The 19,412-nt window shown below is 40.7% G+C and overlaps 3 protein-coding genes and 1 non-coding gene across 5 annotated transcripts in view; 3 read left to right on the top strand and 1 right to left on the bottom strand.

Annotated features, from left to right (window-relative positions):
• LOC146314490 (pleckstrin homology domain-containing family G member 1) overlaps positions 1–3,940 on the top strand; it is a 60,801-nt gene extending 56,861 nt beyond the window's left edge. For both annotated transcript variants that reach the window (XM_084737299.1, XM_084737298.1), the window contains exon 17: positions 95–3,940. In XM_084737299.1, the coding sequence (XP_084593425.1) occupies positions 95–1,074 (980 nt within the window). In that variant the 3' untranslated portion in view covers positions 1,075–3,940. The remainder of the gene's footprint in view (positions 1–94) is intronic.
• Positions 3,941–5,531: 1,591 nt separating this feature from the next.
• Positions 5,532–11,673, top strand: tcp1 (t-complex 1). Its single transcript, XM_084737120.1, has 12 exons — positions 5,532–5,690; positions 6,221–6,306; positions 6,394–6,522; positions 7,851–7,948; positions 8,051–8,161; positions 8,274–8,455; positions 9,089–9,215; positions 9,474–9,649; positions 9,760–9,883; positions 10,083–10,275; positions 10,421–10,584; positions 11,252–11,673. The coding sequence occupies exons 1-12, from the start codon at positions 5,618–5,620 to the stop codon at positions 11,463–11,465; spliced, it is 1,677 nt and encodes a 558-aa protein (XP_084593246.1). The 5' UTR covers positions 5,532–5,617; the 3' UTR covers positions 11,466–11,673.
• Positions 5,958–6,095, top strand: LOC146314489 (small nucleolar RNA SNORA29). Its single transcript, XR_014771997.1, has one exon. It is a non-coding gene; the product is annotated as a small nucleolar RNA SNORA29 (small nucleolar RNA).
• A 1,017-nt stretch (positions 11,674–12,690) lies between the features above and the next one.
• On the bottom strand, positions 12,691–17,833 carry acat2 (acetyl-CoA acetyltransferase 2). The gene is made up of 9 exons (XM_084737121.1): positions 17,650–17,833; positions 16,437–16,571; positions 16,154–16,335; positions 15,030–15,147; positions 14,800–14,943; positions 14,590–14,709; positions 14,345–14,499; positions 14,147–14,257; positions 12,691–13,527 (listed from the first exon to the last, which is right to left on the bottom strand). The coding sequence occupies exons 1-9, from the start codon at positions 17,696–17,698 to the stop codon at positions 13,357–13,359; spliced, it is 1,185 nt and encodes a 394-aa protein (XP_084593247.1). The 5' UTR covers positions 17,699–17,833; the 3' UTR covers positions 12,691–13,356.
• Between the last annotated feature and the right edge of the window lie 1,579 nt (positions 17,834–19,412).

Here is a 19,412-nt window from a genome sequence, read left to right as displayed (position 1 = left end):
TTCTAGTATTGTTGATATTGCAGTATTACGAATAATACTTATTCAAACACACCCTGCTGACACCTTCTTTACCTCCTCTGTGTTCCATCTTTAGGTGCAAGGATAGCAGAATACTCCCAACTCTACGACCAGGTCATGTTTAAGGATCCTGCTGGTCAGACCTCTGCTACCCCACATCACTCCCACCCAGGTCTGCCATCCTCTCCATCCATGCCTGAGACCTCCCTGGCGGAGGACTGGCTCCACTCCACCTACAGTAACGGAGAGCTGGCCAGCTTTGTCTCCTCATCCAGCGTGGTGGAGGACGCTCGAGCGTCTTCTACCCCACATCGCAGACTTACCTCTTCCTGCTCCATCCCTTCTCTCCAGACCGTCCCTCCCACTCCGACCAGCCCGCCGTCCCAGAGATGGAGCATGGTGGCGCCGAGCGAGAAAGAGGAGCACGTGTACAGCTCGATTAATAGACATCCTTCCTTTAACTCTCCCTCCTCAAAGTCCTCCCCTCCCAATCACTGTCAGTCAGTCGGCTCTCTGGGCAGCCAGCAGCAGGAGAAGAACCAGCCAGGGCTCAAATGTAACGGACCCACAGTGGATCGTTCCACAGACAGACTCCATGGCCCCAGTCTGGGTCGCACTGGTCGGCAGAGTAGCCTCCCAGAGCGCTCCACCCAGGGACAGTCAGACCTCACTTTACACGACGGTCAACAGGTGGTGGTCCTGAACAGGGCTTCTGCACTGACCATACTCAACGCCACCCAGAACTACCTGGCTAATTTTAAGGACAATGGGGAAGACGATGATGACTATGTAGAGATCCGCTCGGAGGACGAGACCGAGCAGGAGCAGGACAGGTTGGCGCAGCGAAATGGCAGCTCGACCAGTCAGACCCGGGGTCCTCTTGTCCACTCCCAGAGTCTGCCGTGCACACCGGTGCGCTCCTGCGACCCACTGAAGTCTCTGGACCGTGAACAGCTGGAGAAGTACCTGTGGAGCGAGCCACAGCAGAGCCAACCCAAAATCGTCCAGTCTCTGAGGGAGAAGTTTCAGTGTCTGAGCTCCAGCAGCTTTGCCTGAGTCTGATGACAACTAAAAGCCAAAAATATATAAACATACCGCATTTAGCAACAAAAGGGACACTGCTGCTTCGCCTTGAATGCCCTACATCATTCAACATCATAGTCCACAATCAAGAATTAAACCAACATAACCATCTCTCAACGTAGACCAGAAGCAATTTCTTTGATTGCAGACATGTTTGAACACCTGAACTCTGTTACAGGGCTTCGATGTAAAATGCACAATAGGTTACTATTAATAGTCAAAATGCCACATCAAAGCCTGCATGTGAGCTGCCTTAGCACTTCCAAGTTCAAACTGTCTTCACATGTGTGTTTCAAAAAGATGGGGACAAAAGGGAGAAGTGGTCAAAGTCATTTCTAAAGGCATTCAGTGTGACTGAATGGATTCAAAGGAAGTCAAACTCTTGTATTGCTTTATGTGGGGATAATTGGAGTCGTGGGGAATTGATTCTGCTGGAGGGCTTGTGCCAATAAACTGTTGTACAGATACATTGGTTCAAGATATCTGTTACCCAGTGTACAAAACAGAATCTCCTCTGTGCCCAACATCTCAAACTGAAGTACACATGTCAAAAAAATCTGATGATCTTGACTCCACACATCAGGAGTACTTCTTCAAGCTCGTTCTTTTAATTTGATGTTAAGGTTATTTTAACTGCATTTCAGCACTAGTTAATCTTGAAGTGATAGTTCGGATTTTTGAACTCGGGCTGTATGAGTTATTTAACGATTAGTCAGTGTGTTACCAACAGTAGATGGTGGTCGGCACTCCCCCAGTTTGGAGTAGCAGAGAGGAGTACCAGCAGAGAAGCTCAGCAATGAACTGCTGTGAATTGATATATTTTAGTTACTTAAAAAAAAGGCCCATCTATAAAAATCTACATCATTTTATACATATGCTATATTTAGAATATTTTTACCATTTTATTTTGCCATCAGACCACCTTCGCTTACATGAAATCGCCGTTATATGAGCCAAATATCCAAACCAACCAAACTCCATGAGCAAAATCAGAAATTTTACCAAGCAGACAACAGGAGATGCTCGGCTACCACTGCTTCAAACGATTGCTTTGTTTATGTTATTGTGTGACTTTGGTGAATCCAAACTGACCCTCTAAAATTCCAAAGTCACAAAATAACACAAAGAGATGAATGGATTTAAGCAGCTGTACACCAGGAACTCCAGTGGTCTGCTCAGTAAAATTACTGTTTTTCCTAAAGGAGTCTGGTTGCTTTAGAAAGAATGATATTTGGCAGATATAACAGCATTTTCCTTGCAGAAAAGGCTGTCTGAAGGCAAAGTAAAGCAGGGAAAGTATTCTAAATATTGTGTACACTAAAAGGAATATAAATTTTTGGGGGTGGACCTTTTTGAAGTGGCTAAAACACCTTTTGTAACAGTATATTGCTGAGCTTCCTACACCAGTACTCCTGCTGATTCTCCAAACAGCGGTGTGCCGACCACCATCCACTGAAGGTAAAAAAAACTCATATAACTATACTTCAAATAATCCGAACCATCCCTTTAACCTTTATAGGAGTGGTGAACCACAGCGGTGGCTGGTGTTTTTAATTGTACAAACACTAAAACAGTTCTCACTTCAAAATTGCGATCTTCAGATTTGCTACTCAGGCTAGATGGTCACTTTTAACAGCTTTTTTAGCAGCAATTGTAACAAAAAAAAGGATGCAACTGTAAAGAAAACACGTTGGCTATAACAAGATCCAATAAGTTAAGTTTAACTACACTTAGACCTGTAAGTCTATCTGAAGTTATTGTATCTCACTCTCCAAACCTACATTTGACATCAATAGGGTATCACGCTTTAAACTCAAGAGAAGATGCTGATATTTTTAGATAATCTATAAGGAAACCGTAGGACTTCATATTTATTTTGAACCTGTGAGTAAATCAGATAACGTGTTTGGGGACATCCATCATGTAGAGTGAAATGTGCATCTCAACAAGTGGATGATGTTTGTCTTTTTTTAAAAAAATCCTACTAATTTTAACCTTTGTTTTTAAGAGGGACCACGAAGGAGAAATAGTTAAAAGACTACAGTACTGTATTTGGTGTATATTTTCTTTTCAAATGGATAGTCAACTGTTTGTTTACTTTGTTTACATTATTATGGGACACTGTCACACTACTGATATCGCATCCACAGTCACAGAACAGAAGTCACAGTCAGATAGTTGTCACTTCAATAAAGTTCATACAACACAATAGTTTTCTCTCCCCATGAAGCATAACAGTCACTGAAGGTGTCCTATTTATTTTGACCCCTGTTATTTTGGCCCTTATCACCATTACTTCAAGCCACAGACAAGTTGTAAAATAAAGTAAAATATATTTATTATTAAAAGATGGTTTTATTCAGATTTAAGGGCGCAGACAAAATTTGAATCAAATACTGTGAATATTTTCAGAAGTGGGTTTTCTATCACGCACTGCTTAATACAAGTTCCAAACCACAATAACAAGTGAAACTTTAAAAAGCACAATATCACTACTACCCTACTGCTCATATCAGGAAATGTGCATCAAAAGCAAGTTAGGAATATGAAGTATGTGTTTTGTTTTGTTTTTTTTCATTGTACATTTTTGTTCTCTGTTTCACTGGTGGGGATCGTCAGTCTTCATTGACTCTGTTTTGCACTTTTCTGTCTTTTTTTTACGTTTTATTTGTAAACACTTTGTAAAGATGTACATTTTAGGAAAGTTATTCTTGTATGCCATAGGTATGCTTTATAATGCTTTAATGTTTAAGTTAAGTGTACTGTATTTTTTTAACTGCCTAGTTGTCATTGCTCAACAAAACAATGTATTGGAGGTAATAAATTCAGATTAAACTCATCTCTGTGTTTTTGTGGTTATCATTGAATAAATATGTGAACACATTAAATGTGGTACAGAACAGCAGTTGATTATGTTCGGTATGAAGTATTCTTTGCTTTTACTTTCGAGGTGAATTATGAGACATCCAGTACAAGTGCAAGAGCAGTTCGACAATATGACAAAATAAGAGGTGATAATCTAATAACGTCTAAAGAAAAAAAAAGTGCAATTTCAACAACGTCTCAGTTTTTCCACATTCAGTCAGTATATTGAGGGGAGAAGCTGTTCTGTAGTCTGGTGGTTCAACAGTGGAGAGATCAGCATCGATTGTGAGACGACAGCAGGACGAACAAGCTGTGGATCAGGTTTATTGTTTTAATTTATGTTATTGATGCATTTGCAATCTGGTATTTCACTCTTTACCCCTAAATTTACAGGATTAAAGTCACGAATCTAGTTTAATAAAATGCAAAACAAGACATGCCATATCAACCAAATGAAGGTAAAAAGTCCAAATTAATTAATTAATTAATGTTATTTTGAAGGACACAGACACAAACGTAGCAGACAGATTTCCTAATGTTCTTTGTCTATTCTGGTTATACACAGTATGCAAATCAACTAACCTTCCTAAAATAATAATATGTAATCCAGATTGTATGTTGATAATCTATTTTAAAAATTAGGCCGAGAGTATTTTTGCTTTCTTTTTAGAAATGCACAAAAAGAAAGTTGTGCGAAGTTAATTTTTATCTGTATTAGACTATGGTGATGCAATTTATATAGATGCCACTTCATCCCTACTCAAACAAACTGGATTCTACGTATCACACTGCATTACGTTTTGTTACAAGTGCAGGCTCATGTGTTCATCATTGCATTTTATACAAGTATAAAAGGATAGTTTTCTCTGTACCAGAGGAGAAAAACACACATTGCTGTTTATTGCCATGACACTGTCAGATAAATGACCTAGTTATATCTGCAACATTTTATCCTATCATATACGAGTTCTTGAAGTGTCCCCAGGGTGCACTCTGAGCTGGGTGAAACAGCCATTTCTTTTTATGCACTCTAGGAATGGAATGAGTTGTAAAATACCATGACCTTCCATCTTTGAAGCACTTCTGCCTTTGAACCCCTTTAAAGGTTTACAAATTGGATAAACAAAATAAAATAACATTTAAAATAACTAACTAAATAAATAAATAAAAATCCCTCAATTCTAGGAGAAAAAATAAGGAAGGGGGAAAAATAGATAAAAACGTAAGAAAAGAAAAGAAAAAACATAATTAGTGTGCTCTTCAAGATACTTTTACATGAGATACACTTTAAATTTGGACACCATAAATTTCTATATCGTCAAATCAAAATCAACAGCAGAGGGCGCACTGACAGCCCACCGTACACTAGAAATTATGCAAGAACCACGAAGAAGATGGTGAGGCATGCTGGGAAATGACGTTTAAAACTAAACGTGACAAAAAACGTTATTTTCTAATTTGATAAATGCCCTGGCTAACGTGAAACTTCACTACACTTATAAAGTTGAGAACTTTTACATAATTAAAAGCCCTCTAAGTGTCATGTCGAAGCTGTTTTAATCAATTTTCTTCTCGAACCTTCTGCTAAACGCCGGTTTACCCATAGTGCACCGCGCCGCTTCCTTTCTTCTCGGTTGTGTGGTGGTCCAAAATGTCGCTATTAGAGGGTCCGTTAAACGTGCTCGGCCAGAGGACAACTGGCGAATCTGTCCGCACTCAAAATGGTGAGTTATTATGCTGGTTTCTTCGGTGTTTAATATACTGTTCATGTATTTTCTGTGCGTCACGAATGATCGACGGGAGAAGTTATTTCATTTACTGCATGAAGCACACGTGTGGCTAAGGCTAATGCTAGCTAACTTTAATGTTAACTTCAAGCACCTGCTCAGGCTCTGGTGAAATAATGAAAAGCACGGAAGTAACGTCTGCTACTTCTACACAATGTGCACTTAACTTAACGTCAATATTGTGAATTATGAAGTCGTAACGTTACTCCCATTTTAGTACCTTCCATTCGCATCACTCTGAATGGACGGCTATGCTAATGGGACAGAAAAACACTGTCATGATCTGAGGGTGTGGCTAACATACTGTGTACCTCACTAAATAAACTGACAGAACATGTTGATGATGGAGACATTGTTCTAAACTATGTAAGACGTTTTAAAATGATTGACTCGCTATATTTAGATGATTATAAAAGGGTATTTAGCACTTGTTAGCTAGTAGCACCTTCCTCTCTCTGTGTCTGCAGTCATGGCCGCAGCATCCATCGCTAACATCGTCAAGAGCTCCCTCGGACCCGTCGGCCTGGACAAGATGCTGGTGGACGACATTGGGGTGTGTGTTAGATTCAATATGATCTGTTTATATAGAATCAGTCATTGTGCCTCGAGTTGCTAATCTGAGTCACTGATGTATCGACAGGACGTGACCATCACCAACGATGGAGCTACCATCCTGAAGCTGCTGGAAGTGGAGCACCCAGCTGCCAAGGTCCTGTGTGAACTGGCTGACCTGCAGGACAAGGAGGTCGGAGATGGGACCACTTCTGTGGTGAGTAGGGACAACAGCTGCTCCTGTGTGATGTCATGAGTGCTACTCTCACAGGGAAAATGAATTGTGCCTGCAAGTGGTCATAATTAGCTGTACACAGGGGTTAAAATAGGTTGAAAGTCTTGCCGGTATGGGTTCATATTGTTCAGTCGCCCCCAGCTCCAGGCATCCCTGAACGCTTGCATTCAAGATTTACTGCCAGTATGGTGTAGTACAGTGTTTCCCAATCCTGGTCCTCAGGGCCCACTGTCCTGCATGTTTTAGATGTTTCTCTGCTCCAACACACCTGATTCAAATGATCAGGTTGTTATCAGGCTTCTGCAGAGGCTTGATGACGAGCTGATCATGTGAATCAGGTGTGTTGGAGCAGAGAAACATCTAAAACATGCAGGACAGTGGGCCCCGAGGACCAGGATTGGGAAACACTGGTGTAGTAAGAACATCATGTACATCTAATTATATATTTAAATGGTGTAAGTGCAACAGAATCATTTGTGAATGCTGAGAAAACCGTCAGTCACTTTTATTTTAAAGTAGAAGAAACTGCCTCTCTCTTTGAATTTTAAACCATTTGGCACATAAATGAAAGAGGGTGTGATGAGTAAAATATTTCAAAATGTCTCCATTGTGTGTGTTAAAGTGGAGGACAGCTTCTAAGCATTTTCTCCATCAGAGCCAAATAAGTTTTTTAATGTCCCTGTGGTTTTGTTCGTATTTTAGACCAAACCAACACAAAATGCATTCTTCCAGAAACTGTGTATGTTTGGAAAGTAAAGATGCACACCCACACCGTTGTTATGCCAAAGTTGCAGAGCAAGTCACATTGCGTGTTTGACCTGCTGTCTGTTGTGTTGAAATAAATCTGAACATCATGACACATCACATTTTTTGGTCATTTTACTTTGATGATTTTTGCAAGAAACTTGCCTCCCAAAACATCACAGCCTTGATATCAGTCAGCTGCAGCAGAAGTTGACATCAGCCAGCAGTAACTTAAGAGTTTGGGGAAGGTAGCACAAATTTAAAAACCCACAGGTCAACACACTGCACTGCACCTACTTTCACCCCTGGCTGTACACATAAGTTAAAAGTGAATGTCCTGTTTTAGTACCATTCATCTGCCTTTTACCACGGATGTGTGGCTATGCTAACAGGAGAGAGAAACTGTCCATCAGTGTCTGAAGGGGTTGAGCAGCCTCATTCCTGCTGCCCCTAATGAAATGATGGCACAATGTGAAACTTTTATTAGTGGTATAACAAAGAATCCTCTGGAATATGAAGCCTGAAATATTTTATCTACAATATTAATCATGTGACATCCCCTGTAGGTAATTCTTGCCGCAGAACTGCTAAAGAGTGCAGACGAGCTGGTGAAGCAGAAGATTCACCCCACGTCAGTCATCAGTGGATATCGTCTGGCTTGCAAGTAAGATGCTATGACTACTGTTTCTACATAACTACTGATTACCTGTGGGTGCTTCAGGTCTTCAGATTTTCTGACATGCAAACTTGATTTTACATCTTCCAGGGAGGCGGTTCGCTACATTAATGAGAACCTCACTATTGGGACAGATGACCTGGGCAGAGAGTGCTTAATCAATGCAGCCAAGACCTCCATGTCCTCTAAAATCATTGGAGTGTATCCTTTTTTGCTGTACAGAGCACAGAATGTTTTTCCATTGAACCCACATGCCTGGAGTAATTGTTAAATTGTATTTATTCAATTAAAGCCCTTAACCCCGAGCCCTCAGTGACGCAGACTTCTTTGCTAACATGGTGGTGGATGCTGCCATGGCTGTGAAGTTTGTGGACAGCAAGGGGGTGGCCAAATACCCCATCAACTCTGTCAACGTGCTGAAAGCCCACGGCCGCAGCCAGAAAGAGAGCTTCCTGGTTAATGGATATGCACTGAACTGCACAGTTGGCTCACAAGGTACGTTGGTCAGTTCCTTAACTTAAAATGTAAAACGTGAGAATTTAATTCCAGGATTTCTGCAGGTCCTTTTTAAAAAGTCTAAAATCTCCAATAATCTGAAAATTATGTCTTAAATATGATTTTGACAGGTCTTAAAAAATGGAATTGTTTTATTAAGTTGCATTAACTTCAGTCTCACTTTTTAAATGTGCTTCTCTGAAAGTTTGTATTTAACTTTTGTAAGAATTACAAAATGCAACAAACACTGGCATGCCTGTATGTTGTGTGTTATGTGTAATAGATCTTGCATTGTATTAATAATGGTCTTAAAAAGGTCTTGAAGTCTTAAATTTAAGTTGTTGAAACCTGCAGAAACCCCTCACTTGCCTCATACATTTCCACCGCAGATGATTAAACTCCCATTTAAATTTGCTGCTATGTCTCACCTTGTGACGTAAGCAGTGATACGCGTGGGAGACAGCACACTGGCTTTGAAAGGACTGTAGACGCAGTAATTTGTAACTGTGGCGCTTCTTTTTTAGCCAGACAATTGACTGATTAGCCTCAAGTTAAATGACCTGTGGTAAAGCCATTTCTAATTGATTTTAAGGTATATTTTAAACTATACTTTTTGTGTTTTTCTTTTCAAAGGCATGTTAAAGCGTGTTGTGAATGCCAAGATTGCTTGCCTGGACTTCAGCCTGCAGAAGACAAAGATGAAGATGGGAGTCCAAGTCATCATCAACGACCCAGAGAAGCTTGACCAGATCAGACAGAGGTACAAACTGTTTTTCTTCAGTATTATCCTAAAGACATATCCCATTTAAATTTGCTGTGAAGCTGAACCAGTAGTTTACACAGTGATACGCGTGGGAGAAAATATCAGCAGCCCGAGTCAGGGAAGCAGCTTCTCTCTTAGCTGTTCTACCAGTACTGTGGGCTGGACAATTTTCAATTTTGTATTTGTAATCTTTTTTGTATTTTATCTAAATATTGCTGGTGATATTGAATCAATATTGTTTTTTATTTGCTCCAGAGAATCTGACATCACCAAGGAGAGGATCCAGAAGATTCTGGCGTCAGGCGCCAACGTTATCCTGACCACCGGTGGCATCGATGACATGTGTCTTAAGTACTTCGTGGATGTAGGAGCCATGGCAGTGAGAAGGGTTCTCAAGAGGGATCTCAAACGCATCGCCAAGGCAACAGGAGGTAGGGTGAAAGTGTGCTCAATGTTTTAATGTCTTGGTCAGGCCATTTTATATTCGGTGCTTTAAATTTAAAAATATTTTGTGACCTTCGTTGTGTTTGTTCATTCTCAGCCACCATCTGCCCGTCTCTGACCAATCTGGAGGGAGAGGAGACGTTTGAGGCCACAATGCTCGGTCAGGCTGAGGAGGTTGTGCAGGAACGCATCTGTGACGACGAGCTCATCCTTGTCAAGAAGTAAGAACTGCCACTTTACTGATATTTAAATGCTCAAACACAATATTGATTCATACAATTTGTCATTACAGCTGCAAGTTAAGAACATTTCTTTGCATGTAATTGTATCAAATCTGTAGTTCTAGGAGTTGTGATGAACTGAGACGAGTCTGACGCATGTTAACCGTTTCTGTCCTCACCTGACTTTTTATCCCCTCAGCACCAAAGCACGCACATCAGCGTCCATCATTTTGCGCGGGGCCAACGACTTCATGTGTGACGAGATGGAGCGCTCGCTGCACGATGCCCTCTGTGTGGTCAAGAGGGTGCTGGAGTCAAAGTCTGTAGTTCCAGGAGGAGGTGCTGTGGAGGCAGCTCTGTCAATCTACCTGGAGAATTATGCCACCAGCATGGTGAGACATATCCTATAAAAACTTTCATCAAGCATGCAGCTGTTGGTTGCTTCTTTTTTTTTTTATTTGCTGCAAGTGTAGTGTGTGTTTTGATGTAGTTTCACTGGTGCTGAAATGTTCTCATCAATTTTGTTTTCTCTTTTAGGGTTCTCGGGAGCAGCTGGCTATTGCCGAGTTTGCTCGATCTCTCCTCGTCATCCCCAAGACGCTGGCTGTGAACGCAGCACAGGACTCCACTGATCTGGTGGCCAAGCTTCGGGCCTTCCACAACGAGGCTCAGGTTAATCCTGAACGCAAGAATCTCAAGTGGTGAGTCTTTTTATACAGAGCTCACAGTTTCATGACTGCTGCCATAAGCAACGTAGCACTACAGATATAGTTGTCCGTTCTGAAACTCCTAAGGCTTAGTTGATGCTGAGTTGATGGATAGTTTCATCGAGTCACATTAGTGCTCGCTACCTCTCTGCTGCACTGCAAATCTGCAGAAAAAGACGCCTCACTGCAAAAAGTGTGCTCTGCCTGATCAAGTTGGTCGTCAACTGCTACATTTAGAGTATATATGGTCTATATTACATATTTCCCAGTGACATTATGCAGGGTTTCTAGGTCTAGATAAGTAAGGAAAAAAGAAAGATGTATAAAAATTGAGTCCAGGCCATTGCCCCTGCTCTGGTTTCTAAAATATAAAATCCAGAATTTTAAAAATTAATTGATCATAGAAACAGATTTCTGCAAAAAACAACTAAACAAAAAAAAAAAAAAAAAAATCAGGAAAATAATCAGCATATGAATCAGTAATAAAAATAGTTGTTAGCTGAATCCCTAAAGTGAACCTCCTTTTGCCAAGATCCACTTGAAAAGTAAAAGTAAAGATTAACTCTTGAATTTTCTCAAGTTTTACTTTGTTTCAGGTGTTAGGTTAACTTATTGTGTTACATAGAACACACAGTATTTGAATTCTTTCGTTGTCTTGTAGGATCGGTCTTGACCTGGTGAACGGAAAGCCCAGAGACAACCGTCAGGCTGGCGTGTACGAGCCCACTATGGTCAAAACAAAGAGCCTCAAGTTTGCCACGGAGGCCGCCATCACCATCCTCCGTATCGACGACCTCATCAAACTGTTCCCAGAGCCGAAGGAGGGCGGGCAGTCGTACCAGGATGCCGTGCACTCAGGCGCTCTGGAGGGTTAAAGGGCTGTGATTGGTCCAGATTAGGTTCATCGTCTGTATTTATACATGAGGAGCTCTTCATGGCTGTTGCTTTAGTGTAGGCCGTGCACTTTGCCTGTTTACTGTCTCCCACTCCCTCTCGCTTCCAGAGGAACTGTAAGTCATTTGTTGTTTTTGGACACTTAATAAAGCTCCAATGGTTGTAAATCACCGTTGATTTGTTAATTCAGATCGGCTGGCTGTGGTTATTACGCGGGCTTTGATGAAGAAGTTTCAAAGAGGTTTTTGACTTTATGGCTTATAATTCTTTATTGATCTGTCGAATAGCTGGATTACAGGAAACATTTTCACAAACATCTGGTTATGTACAGGAAGCATGAGGTTAGAGAAGGTTAGCATATTTAACCTTATGGCACTTTGCTGTGTTTCAAGGCTGCTGTCTGCACAATTGACCCTTTCTAAGTCCCTCCATGTTTTGCTTTGTAATCCATAAACAGCTGTGCAAACCTGTTACCTTGGTCAACTTTCTCCTTTTCCCTTTAAGAGCAAAATACAAGGTCACATTTTCAGTTTGCAAATGTTAGCGAAACTCTTTAACAGGTCCCCCAGCAACATCTTTCAACAATTTTCACATAGCATATAGAAGTACAAAAAATGGGAGGAGGAGGAAGTTGACTGAGGGACCGAGCTTGTTCAACTGTCAACTGAGCACAGAGCAAAACTGAGCGGGACTTTGTCAGGGTCATTTGGTTAGAGAAAGTGGAATGTTGATCAGTATCTTTTTAGCACATGGGAGAATTTAGCCTTCAGGACTTTATGCCAGAAAGAGCTCTGTGGCTTGGTTTAGGTGACATTTAGAGCTTTCTTTTTCTCTTCAAAGTGCTTGGTCTCGGGAGGAAATCCAAGCCCTGCTCGCTATTTGGAGCGTCGGCCACACTGCCATCACAGTTCAACTTGTAAGTAATACAAAGTGAGTAGGCAGAAGGCTGATACTGAAACAAAAATATTACAGGAAATAATTTATTTTAAATACATTTCAATTTCATGGTTTAAGATTTTTCATTATTAATTTAATTTTTAAACATTTTAGGAGATTTGTTGGTGGACCACCAGAGAGAGCTCAAGTGCTCCACTCCTAGTTTGAGAATCTAGGGTATGTTTGTGGTGGATGGATCATTTAAACATGGGACTTTCACCCAGGAGACCCGAGTCTCAAGTGTTGACTTATTACTTTTAGTTTTAGGGTTAAAATGAGACTGTTGACCGTGTTAAAAAGGCTTTTTTGGCAGAAAGCTCTGAAGGCTGACCTCTCCCATGGGCCTATTTTTACAGCAGCCAAACTCTACTGAGTGCGTGAAACAATTGGCAAATAAATTACACCTCAAGTTGAAAATTATACTGTACAGAGAAGATAGCAGGTCACCCTCACCTTTGCAGTTTTAGTGTTTCACTTTTTCCACCAGAAAGTTAACTGTAAGCAGCTTGTTTTAAGGAAAAACAATCAATCTAACTCGATTGCCGGCAATTACTAACTGCAATATGGTGCATATTTAATACATCTAACACCTGGTTTTAAGAGCAATTTTTAGTTACTACTGGTTTATGTTAAAGCTGCCAGCAAACACTAGATTTACATCATCTTGACATCTTAAATCCTCTAACATTAAGTACATGCTTCACAGCTAAAACCTGAGGAAGGGTGAAATTAAGTTCACAGTGAGCATGGCAAGCTATGATTGGATAAGTTCCAACAGTAACAAGACTTATTGATCACTTGTACCTCAGTAATTTGGAAGAACCGAAGTAAACCGTTTTATATCACTGCAGTGTAAACACCAGAATTTTAGTATCCCTTATCAGTTTAAAAATATGAGATCGAGTGCAATCTGTAAAGCAGCGTTTGGTTTTCACCTCAAACCCTCTCCACACACATGGCGATGCCCATCCCTCCTCCGATGCAGAGAGATGCCACGCCCTTATTTCCTCCGGTCCTCTGAAGCGCGTGCAACAAGGTCACCAGCACTCTGCAGCCGGACATGCCGATGGGATGTCCCAGAGAGATGGCACCGCCGCTCACATTCACCTGAGGAGAGGAGGGGAAAAAAAAGACAACGCATCAGTGTTACCATGCTGCATGCAGGCGGATTCTGGAGACAAAATTTACACTAAATGGAAAATTGGACAATAAACCTGCGAGATGAGTGCTCACTACAGCTTTTTACTGCAGTTTTATGTATTCCAGGCTGGTAAAGGGACAGTTTGGATTATTTTTTTAAATGGCTAAAATACCTTTTGTTGCTGATCCTGACTACAGCAGTTCATTGCTTAGCTTCCTACACCAGCACCCCTGCTGCTTCTCCAAACTGAGGGCGTGCCGACCACCATCTACTGTAGGTAATACACTGACTATCAATAAGTACCTCATATGAAACCCCACTTAAAATAATCTGATGCAATAACAAGTTTCAGCCAATTCCTGGATGTCTATGCGATCTTTATGTTATTTGATCCCACAGGCACTCAACAACTGAGCCAAGATGTTTTCTATTCCTTACGTAACTTCGGACTATACCAAAATGACACCAAATTACACACATTTAGGTGATTTTTTGATAACAAATATGACAACTAATTAATATTTTTCACTTCCATTCACTCAACTAAACTGTAAAATGCCAAACTGACCAACAATCTCCTGTTACCTTGTCTGCATTCAGTCCGAGCTCTTTAACCACAGCGATAGACTGGGCAGCAAACGCTTCATTGATCTCAAATAAGTCCACCTGGTCCAGCTGCCAGCCCGCTTTCTCGACCTATCAGAGAACAAACAAGACGAGGAATAAACACAAAGCAGCATTTTCTCAGTTACTGTTACATTTAAGGTGCGTCTGTTTTCTTACCGCTTTCCTGATGGCTGGTATTGGTCCAGTTCCCATGATAGACGGGTCAAGACCGGCTTGAGCCCACGATACGATTCTCGCCATGGGTTTTACACCTCGCCTCACAGCCTCCGACTGGCTCATTAGGACAGTTGCTGCTGCTCCATCATTAATTCCTGAAGTAATGTGGACAAAAGTTAGATATCTGTTTGGTAAGTGACATCATCTCTACGTGTCAGAAAATGATGGAGCACCAGGTCTCATACCTGAGGCGTTTCCAGCGGTGACGGTGCCACTGTTCTTTATGAAGCAGGGTCTGAGTTTGGACATGCTGTCCATGTTGCTGCCGTGGCGAGGAAACTCATCCACCTTCACCTCCACCGGACCTGAAGACGACAGACAGATGTTATAGCGCAGCCACACGAGGACGGATGAGACGGATGAATCGGATCATAAATCACTGAAAAGCTCCTCACCTTGTCTGGACGGCACGGAGACTGGGACAATCTCCTGATCAAAGTGTCCTGCTTTCTGTGCGGCCTCCGCTTTGTTCTGGGACTGGACAGCGAACCGGTCCTGCTCCTCTCGACTGACTCCCCACTGCTTCGCCACATTCTCAGCTGATGAAATATGTCGATGTGATTTATCACGACGATAAACGCTAATTGTGAGGTGTGACGATGTGTAATCTCCGCCGTGCACGCACCTGTGATGCCCATGTGGTAGCCATGGAAGGCGTCTGTCAGGCCGTCGGCCACCATGGAGTCCTGCAGGGAGGCATCGCCCATCTTCACTCCGGCTCTCATGTGCACAGTGTGAGGAGCCTTTTGGTGGAAGCAGGAAACAAAAACAAGACGTCTTATTATCAAGGAAATGTAACTCTCTTAATCACAGAGAGCTACAGTGAAAATAATGAAAATCTGTCAATCGTTTCAGTGAATTAGGAAGCTATGATGATGAATGATAAGGTGAACAGAAAAATTAATTTCACATTAACTTTGTTTCATTTCAGAATCATATTTAAACTCTAAACTCCTTCAGATTAAAGCGCAATGATCTTAAGTCAAACAGATGTGTTTTGCTCCGTAAGGAAAGGAAGATAGAGTTCATGACTTGTACGAAACGTCTGAACAACTCATGAGTTTAGAGTTTGTTCTGAAGAGAAAGCTGGTAAATGCAACAAATTATCTTTAATCGCTTGTACGTGCCTCTTAAGAACGAATCTGTTCGTACAAAGTGGTTCTCGCACGACACGCACTGATGTGGTTTCGTTGAGTCCAAATGCACTCGAGAGATGAAAGAATTATTGATTTCATGATTACATGTGGTAAAATTCCTGACAATTACCAATATGAATAAAAAATAAATTGAATTATTATTAAAACTGTGTTTGATTATTGTGCTTTGAAAAACTCTCTAAATACAGTCCAGTCTCAATCAAACAATCTCAGCATGCAGGGACATGATGCCATTTTAAATCACTGACAGGTTTTCAATATAAAACATCGTGATTTCAGTGTGTGTATCAGTACATTTTCAACATTTTCAGCACATTTTAATAAAACAATGATAACAGTGATTAGCGTGACAAATTTGATCACTAATATTGTGTTATAAAATTTTCATGTTTCATATTTAATACACTCAAATAAAAGCAAGAGCATCTTTTCAAATGTTTTAATAGCAGAGCCATTTAGATGAAAATAATTACTGCGACTGAAAATAAAGTTTTTCATACCTACTTTGAGAAACAAAAGCTGCTGTTTCATCACTTCAGCGTTGTTTTTTTTATTAGAAGCTTGTGAAGAAACTCCTTGTGTAATAACTCACCCTGCTCATGCTCTCCATGCCCCCTGCCACCACCACTGTGGTCTCTCCTGATTGGATGGACTGAGCTCCAAGACACACAGCCTTCAGCCCAGAGCCACACACCATCTGACAGCTCCAGGCCGGGACGGGGTACGGGATACCTGCCCCGACACTGGCCTGACGGGCCGGGTTCTGCCCGTGACCTGGAGGACAGAAAGGGGAATGAAAGTACAATAGAAGTGAACAGCGGCGAGACAAAGTCAAATCAAACTCAAACGTGACTCGTGACTCCCTGAGCTTTCACCTGCTGTGAGGACGTGTCCCATGATAACCTCAGAGACCTCCTCTGGCTTCACCGCAGCTCGCTTCAGGACGTCCTTGATCACCGCTGAACCCAGGTCATGCACGGGCACCGTGGACAGAGCACCGTTCAAGGACCCTGAGCAAAAAATGGAAAGAAGATACTGTAACCTGAGAACACCACAGTGTATTTTCACAGTAGATAAGCAGGCCATGTCGTTGCATTAATTTACATAATCAATTGTTTTGATCATTTAGGATTTCCTCCTGTATATCATCAGAAACTGTTGGATTTTGGAGCAACTGGTGGACAAAATAAGTCGATGTCAGGTAATGCTCCGGGAACCTGAGAGGCTTTTTTTAAAATTATTTTTTCTTCATATTTTATAGACACATTTCTGCAGAAAAAAACGAATGAACCGTCATTGGTTTCCTTTATGTGGATCATCAACCACAGAAAAATACTAACCAAAAGAACATTATAATACCACATACTGTATACTGTAAATACGTAACACAAAGTCACAAAAAGGCATATGAAACGATATATGAAATCATAGAGTTTTTTTGACTTTAATTGCTCAACTCGATCAACTGACTATCAAAACAGTTGGAGATTCATTTAATAAGCGACTAATAATTGATTAAGCGGTTAATCATTGCAGCTCTACATGTGACACATTTGATTTAAAAAAAAAAAAATGCCACTCCTGTGATTTGAATATTTCACTTGGCCACGCTGCAGTTTTGATCACATTTTAATTAATTAATTTTAATTAATTAACAAGCTGTTGCCCTGCTAACAAATTAAATGTATCATCTTTGCGAGGAGTCACGCCCAACTCGCTCTGACACGCCGGACATGTTGTGGGTAACCAATGGCAGCAAGCTCGCGCTCCGTGGCACTATGACCAGCCAGCCAATCGCTGACCAGGGAATACTCCGGACACGTACGCGAACCAATCAGAGCGCGGCGAGACTCGGCGACCTGATTGAATGGCCATTAACCACTTTACCAAATTAAAATAAGACAATACGGCTGTAAATATATGACAATTAAAGAAAACAATTAAAAGAAACACACAGCAGTGGTTAATTTCGATTACAGTTGATGTGAGCACGGTGACAGCGAGCAGCACAGTGTAGCTACAATAAAGTAACGTTAGCGATATTAGAGACCGTCTCGAGTTTGGTACCAGCGGGGTATTAAATCTCACCAATCGGCGTCCGAGCAGCAGAGACGATGACAACAGGCTCAGAGTTCATTTTTAACAGACGGCTGGTTGAAGTTTGAGTCCTTGCTTCAGAGTGCTGTTCCTGTTTGTCCACACTGCGGTGAGCTCTGTTGACACTGGCAGGTCTGCACTGAATGAGATCTGTTCGAGTGTAAACTGCCGGGAGGATGAACCACAGCGCCACCGCGTGGGCTGGAGGAGAACAGCACCGTTCATTCATTACACAACTTTACACTGAGCTGGACTTTTTAAGGCCCCACATTCAACCAGGGATCGTGTCGTGTAATTTTTTCATTGTTAATTATTTATCATATCATGTCATCCTGTATCTACTATGCTGTACTGGTTAGGGTAGGGAACTGAAGAATTCCAATATCGATATATTGACCAAAATTGCTTATACAGGATATATTATATAGAATATAGATGTACACTTTTTTTTTTTTGCAATAATCCCCCAAAAGTGGTTAACACATGTGACTAAGATTAGTTTAAAGTTAACTCTGATAAACTCTGAATAAAAATAACACAAACACAGCAAAATACATGTATATATTTAACCCAAATTAAGCAAGGGGATCAACTATACATAAAATGCTGCCTATAAAGCATTTCTAAACAATCTATTATTTTCTGTTACCTTTTCTTCCCATCTGTGTCCTGTTTCTTTTTGGCTCTTTGTATTCTTCGTGTGCCACTCTAATGCTTAATTTCTCTCCTGGGATTAATAAAGTTTTATCTCATTCACTGTTTCTACATGTATCAGCAAGTTAAATCCCTGTTTAATTACATTTGAGGCCAAGTTTGCAATAAAAACAAACACGTGGAAAATACAGGCATACTCCTCTGAGTGAACACATATATTGTTGATTCAAATTTATAAGGTAAAATTACAATAACCGGTTAAGTTTGAGAACATTTGTACAATATTTTATATTCAGTATTGTTGTCCTTAATGATACGTATCACTACAGTTGACTTACATCAGTCTGAAGTGAGGCTGTATCAAGGTAGAATTTCAGTTTCTATGCTGAAAGTCATTTAGAGCCTCATAGTTTAGCTTGAAAATAAATATATAAACATGATCCCGTCTCATTAGCCTACGGACAGTCTGCTGTCTTAATAAAGTTTGCAAACACAAATAGAAAATCCCTAAAAGACTGTAGTCAGATTACAGAGGCATTAAAATTCAACTCTTGATGAATTCATCGAAGATTAAATGTACGTTTTGCATTTGACATGAATTTTAGACTTTGCTTACAGCATTAAAAAAATATAAGACCTTGTTTATAACATAATTTTTAGTAATTGTTATAGCACTTTATTAGAAAATTTAAATTTAAAACATTATAAGACTTTTTAAGGACCCACATATGGCCAGTTATTATGTCATCCAACATATATTCATCTGAGATTTATGTAAAAACATTTAAAATGAACACATGCAGTCGTTACACAATCAAAGCCCCTTATTTTCATACATGCTTGTCCTCACAGTACAGTAACTTCCAAAAGGTGCAAGTTGAACACTTATTTTGTTAAATCACTCAGTGAGTTGTCTTTTATACCCAGTGGAGATTATAGGCCTTTTGTATATTTACACTTTGCCAAAGTCATGACATGTCCACAATGTACTGTCTGTCCCTGTTTATTGTATTATTCATATTTGTACAATGTGTCTGTTTTTGTTGGGGACTAGCATCTTTACTAAAATCTTACATTCACATCAATGTAGTTTTATTGTT

Source organism: Lutjanus erythropterus, chromosome 15 (assembly GCF_056507025.1).
Source record: "Lutjanus erythropterus isolate fLutEry1 chromosome 15, fLutEry1.hap2, whole genome shotgun sequence".
Lineage (NCBI taxonomy): Eukaryota > Metazoa > Chordata > Actinopteri > Lutjaniformes > Lutjanidae > Lutjanus > Lutjanus erythropterus.
The sequence above is the reverse complement of the archived record's forward strand: the minus strand, read 5'-3'. Positions and strand labels throughout refer to the sequence as shown.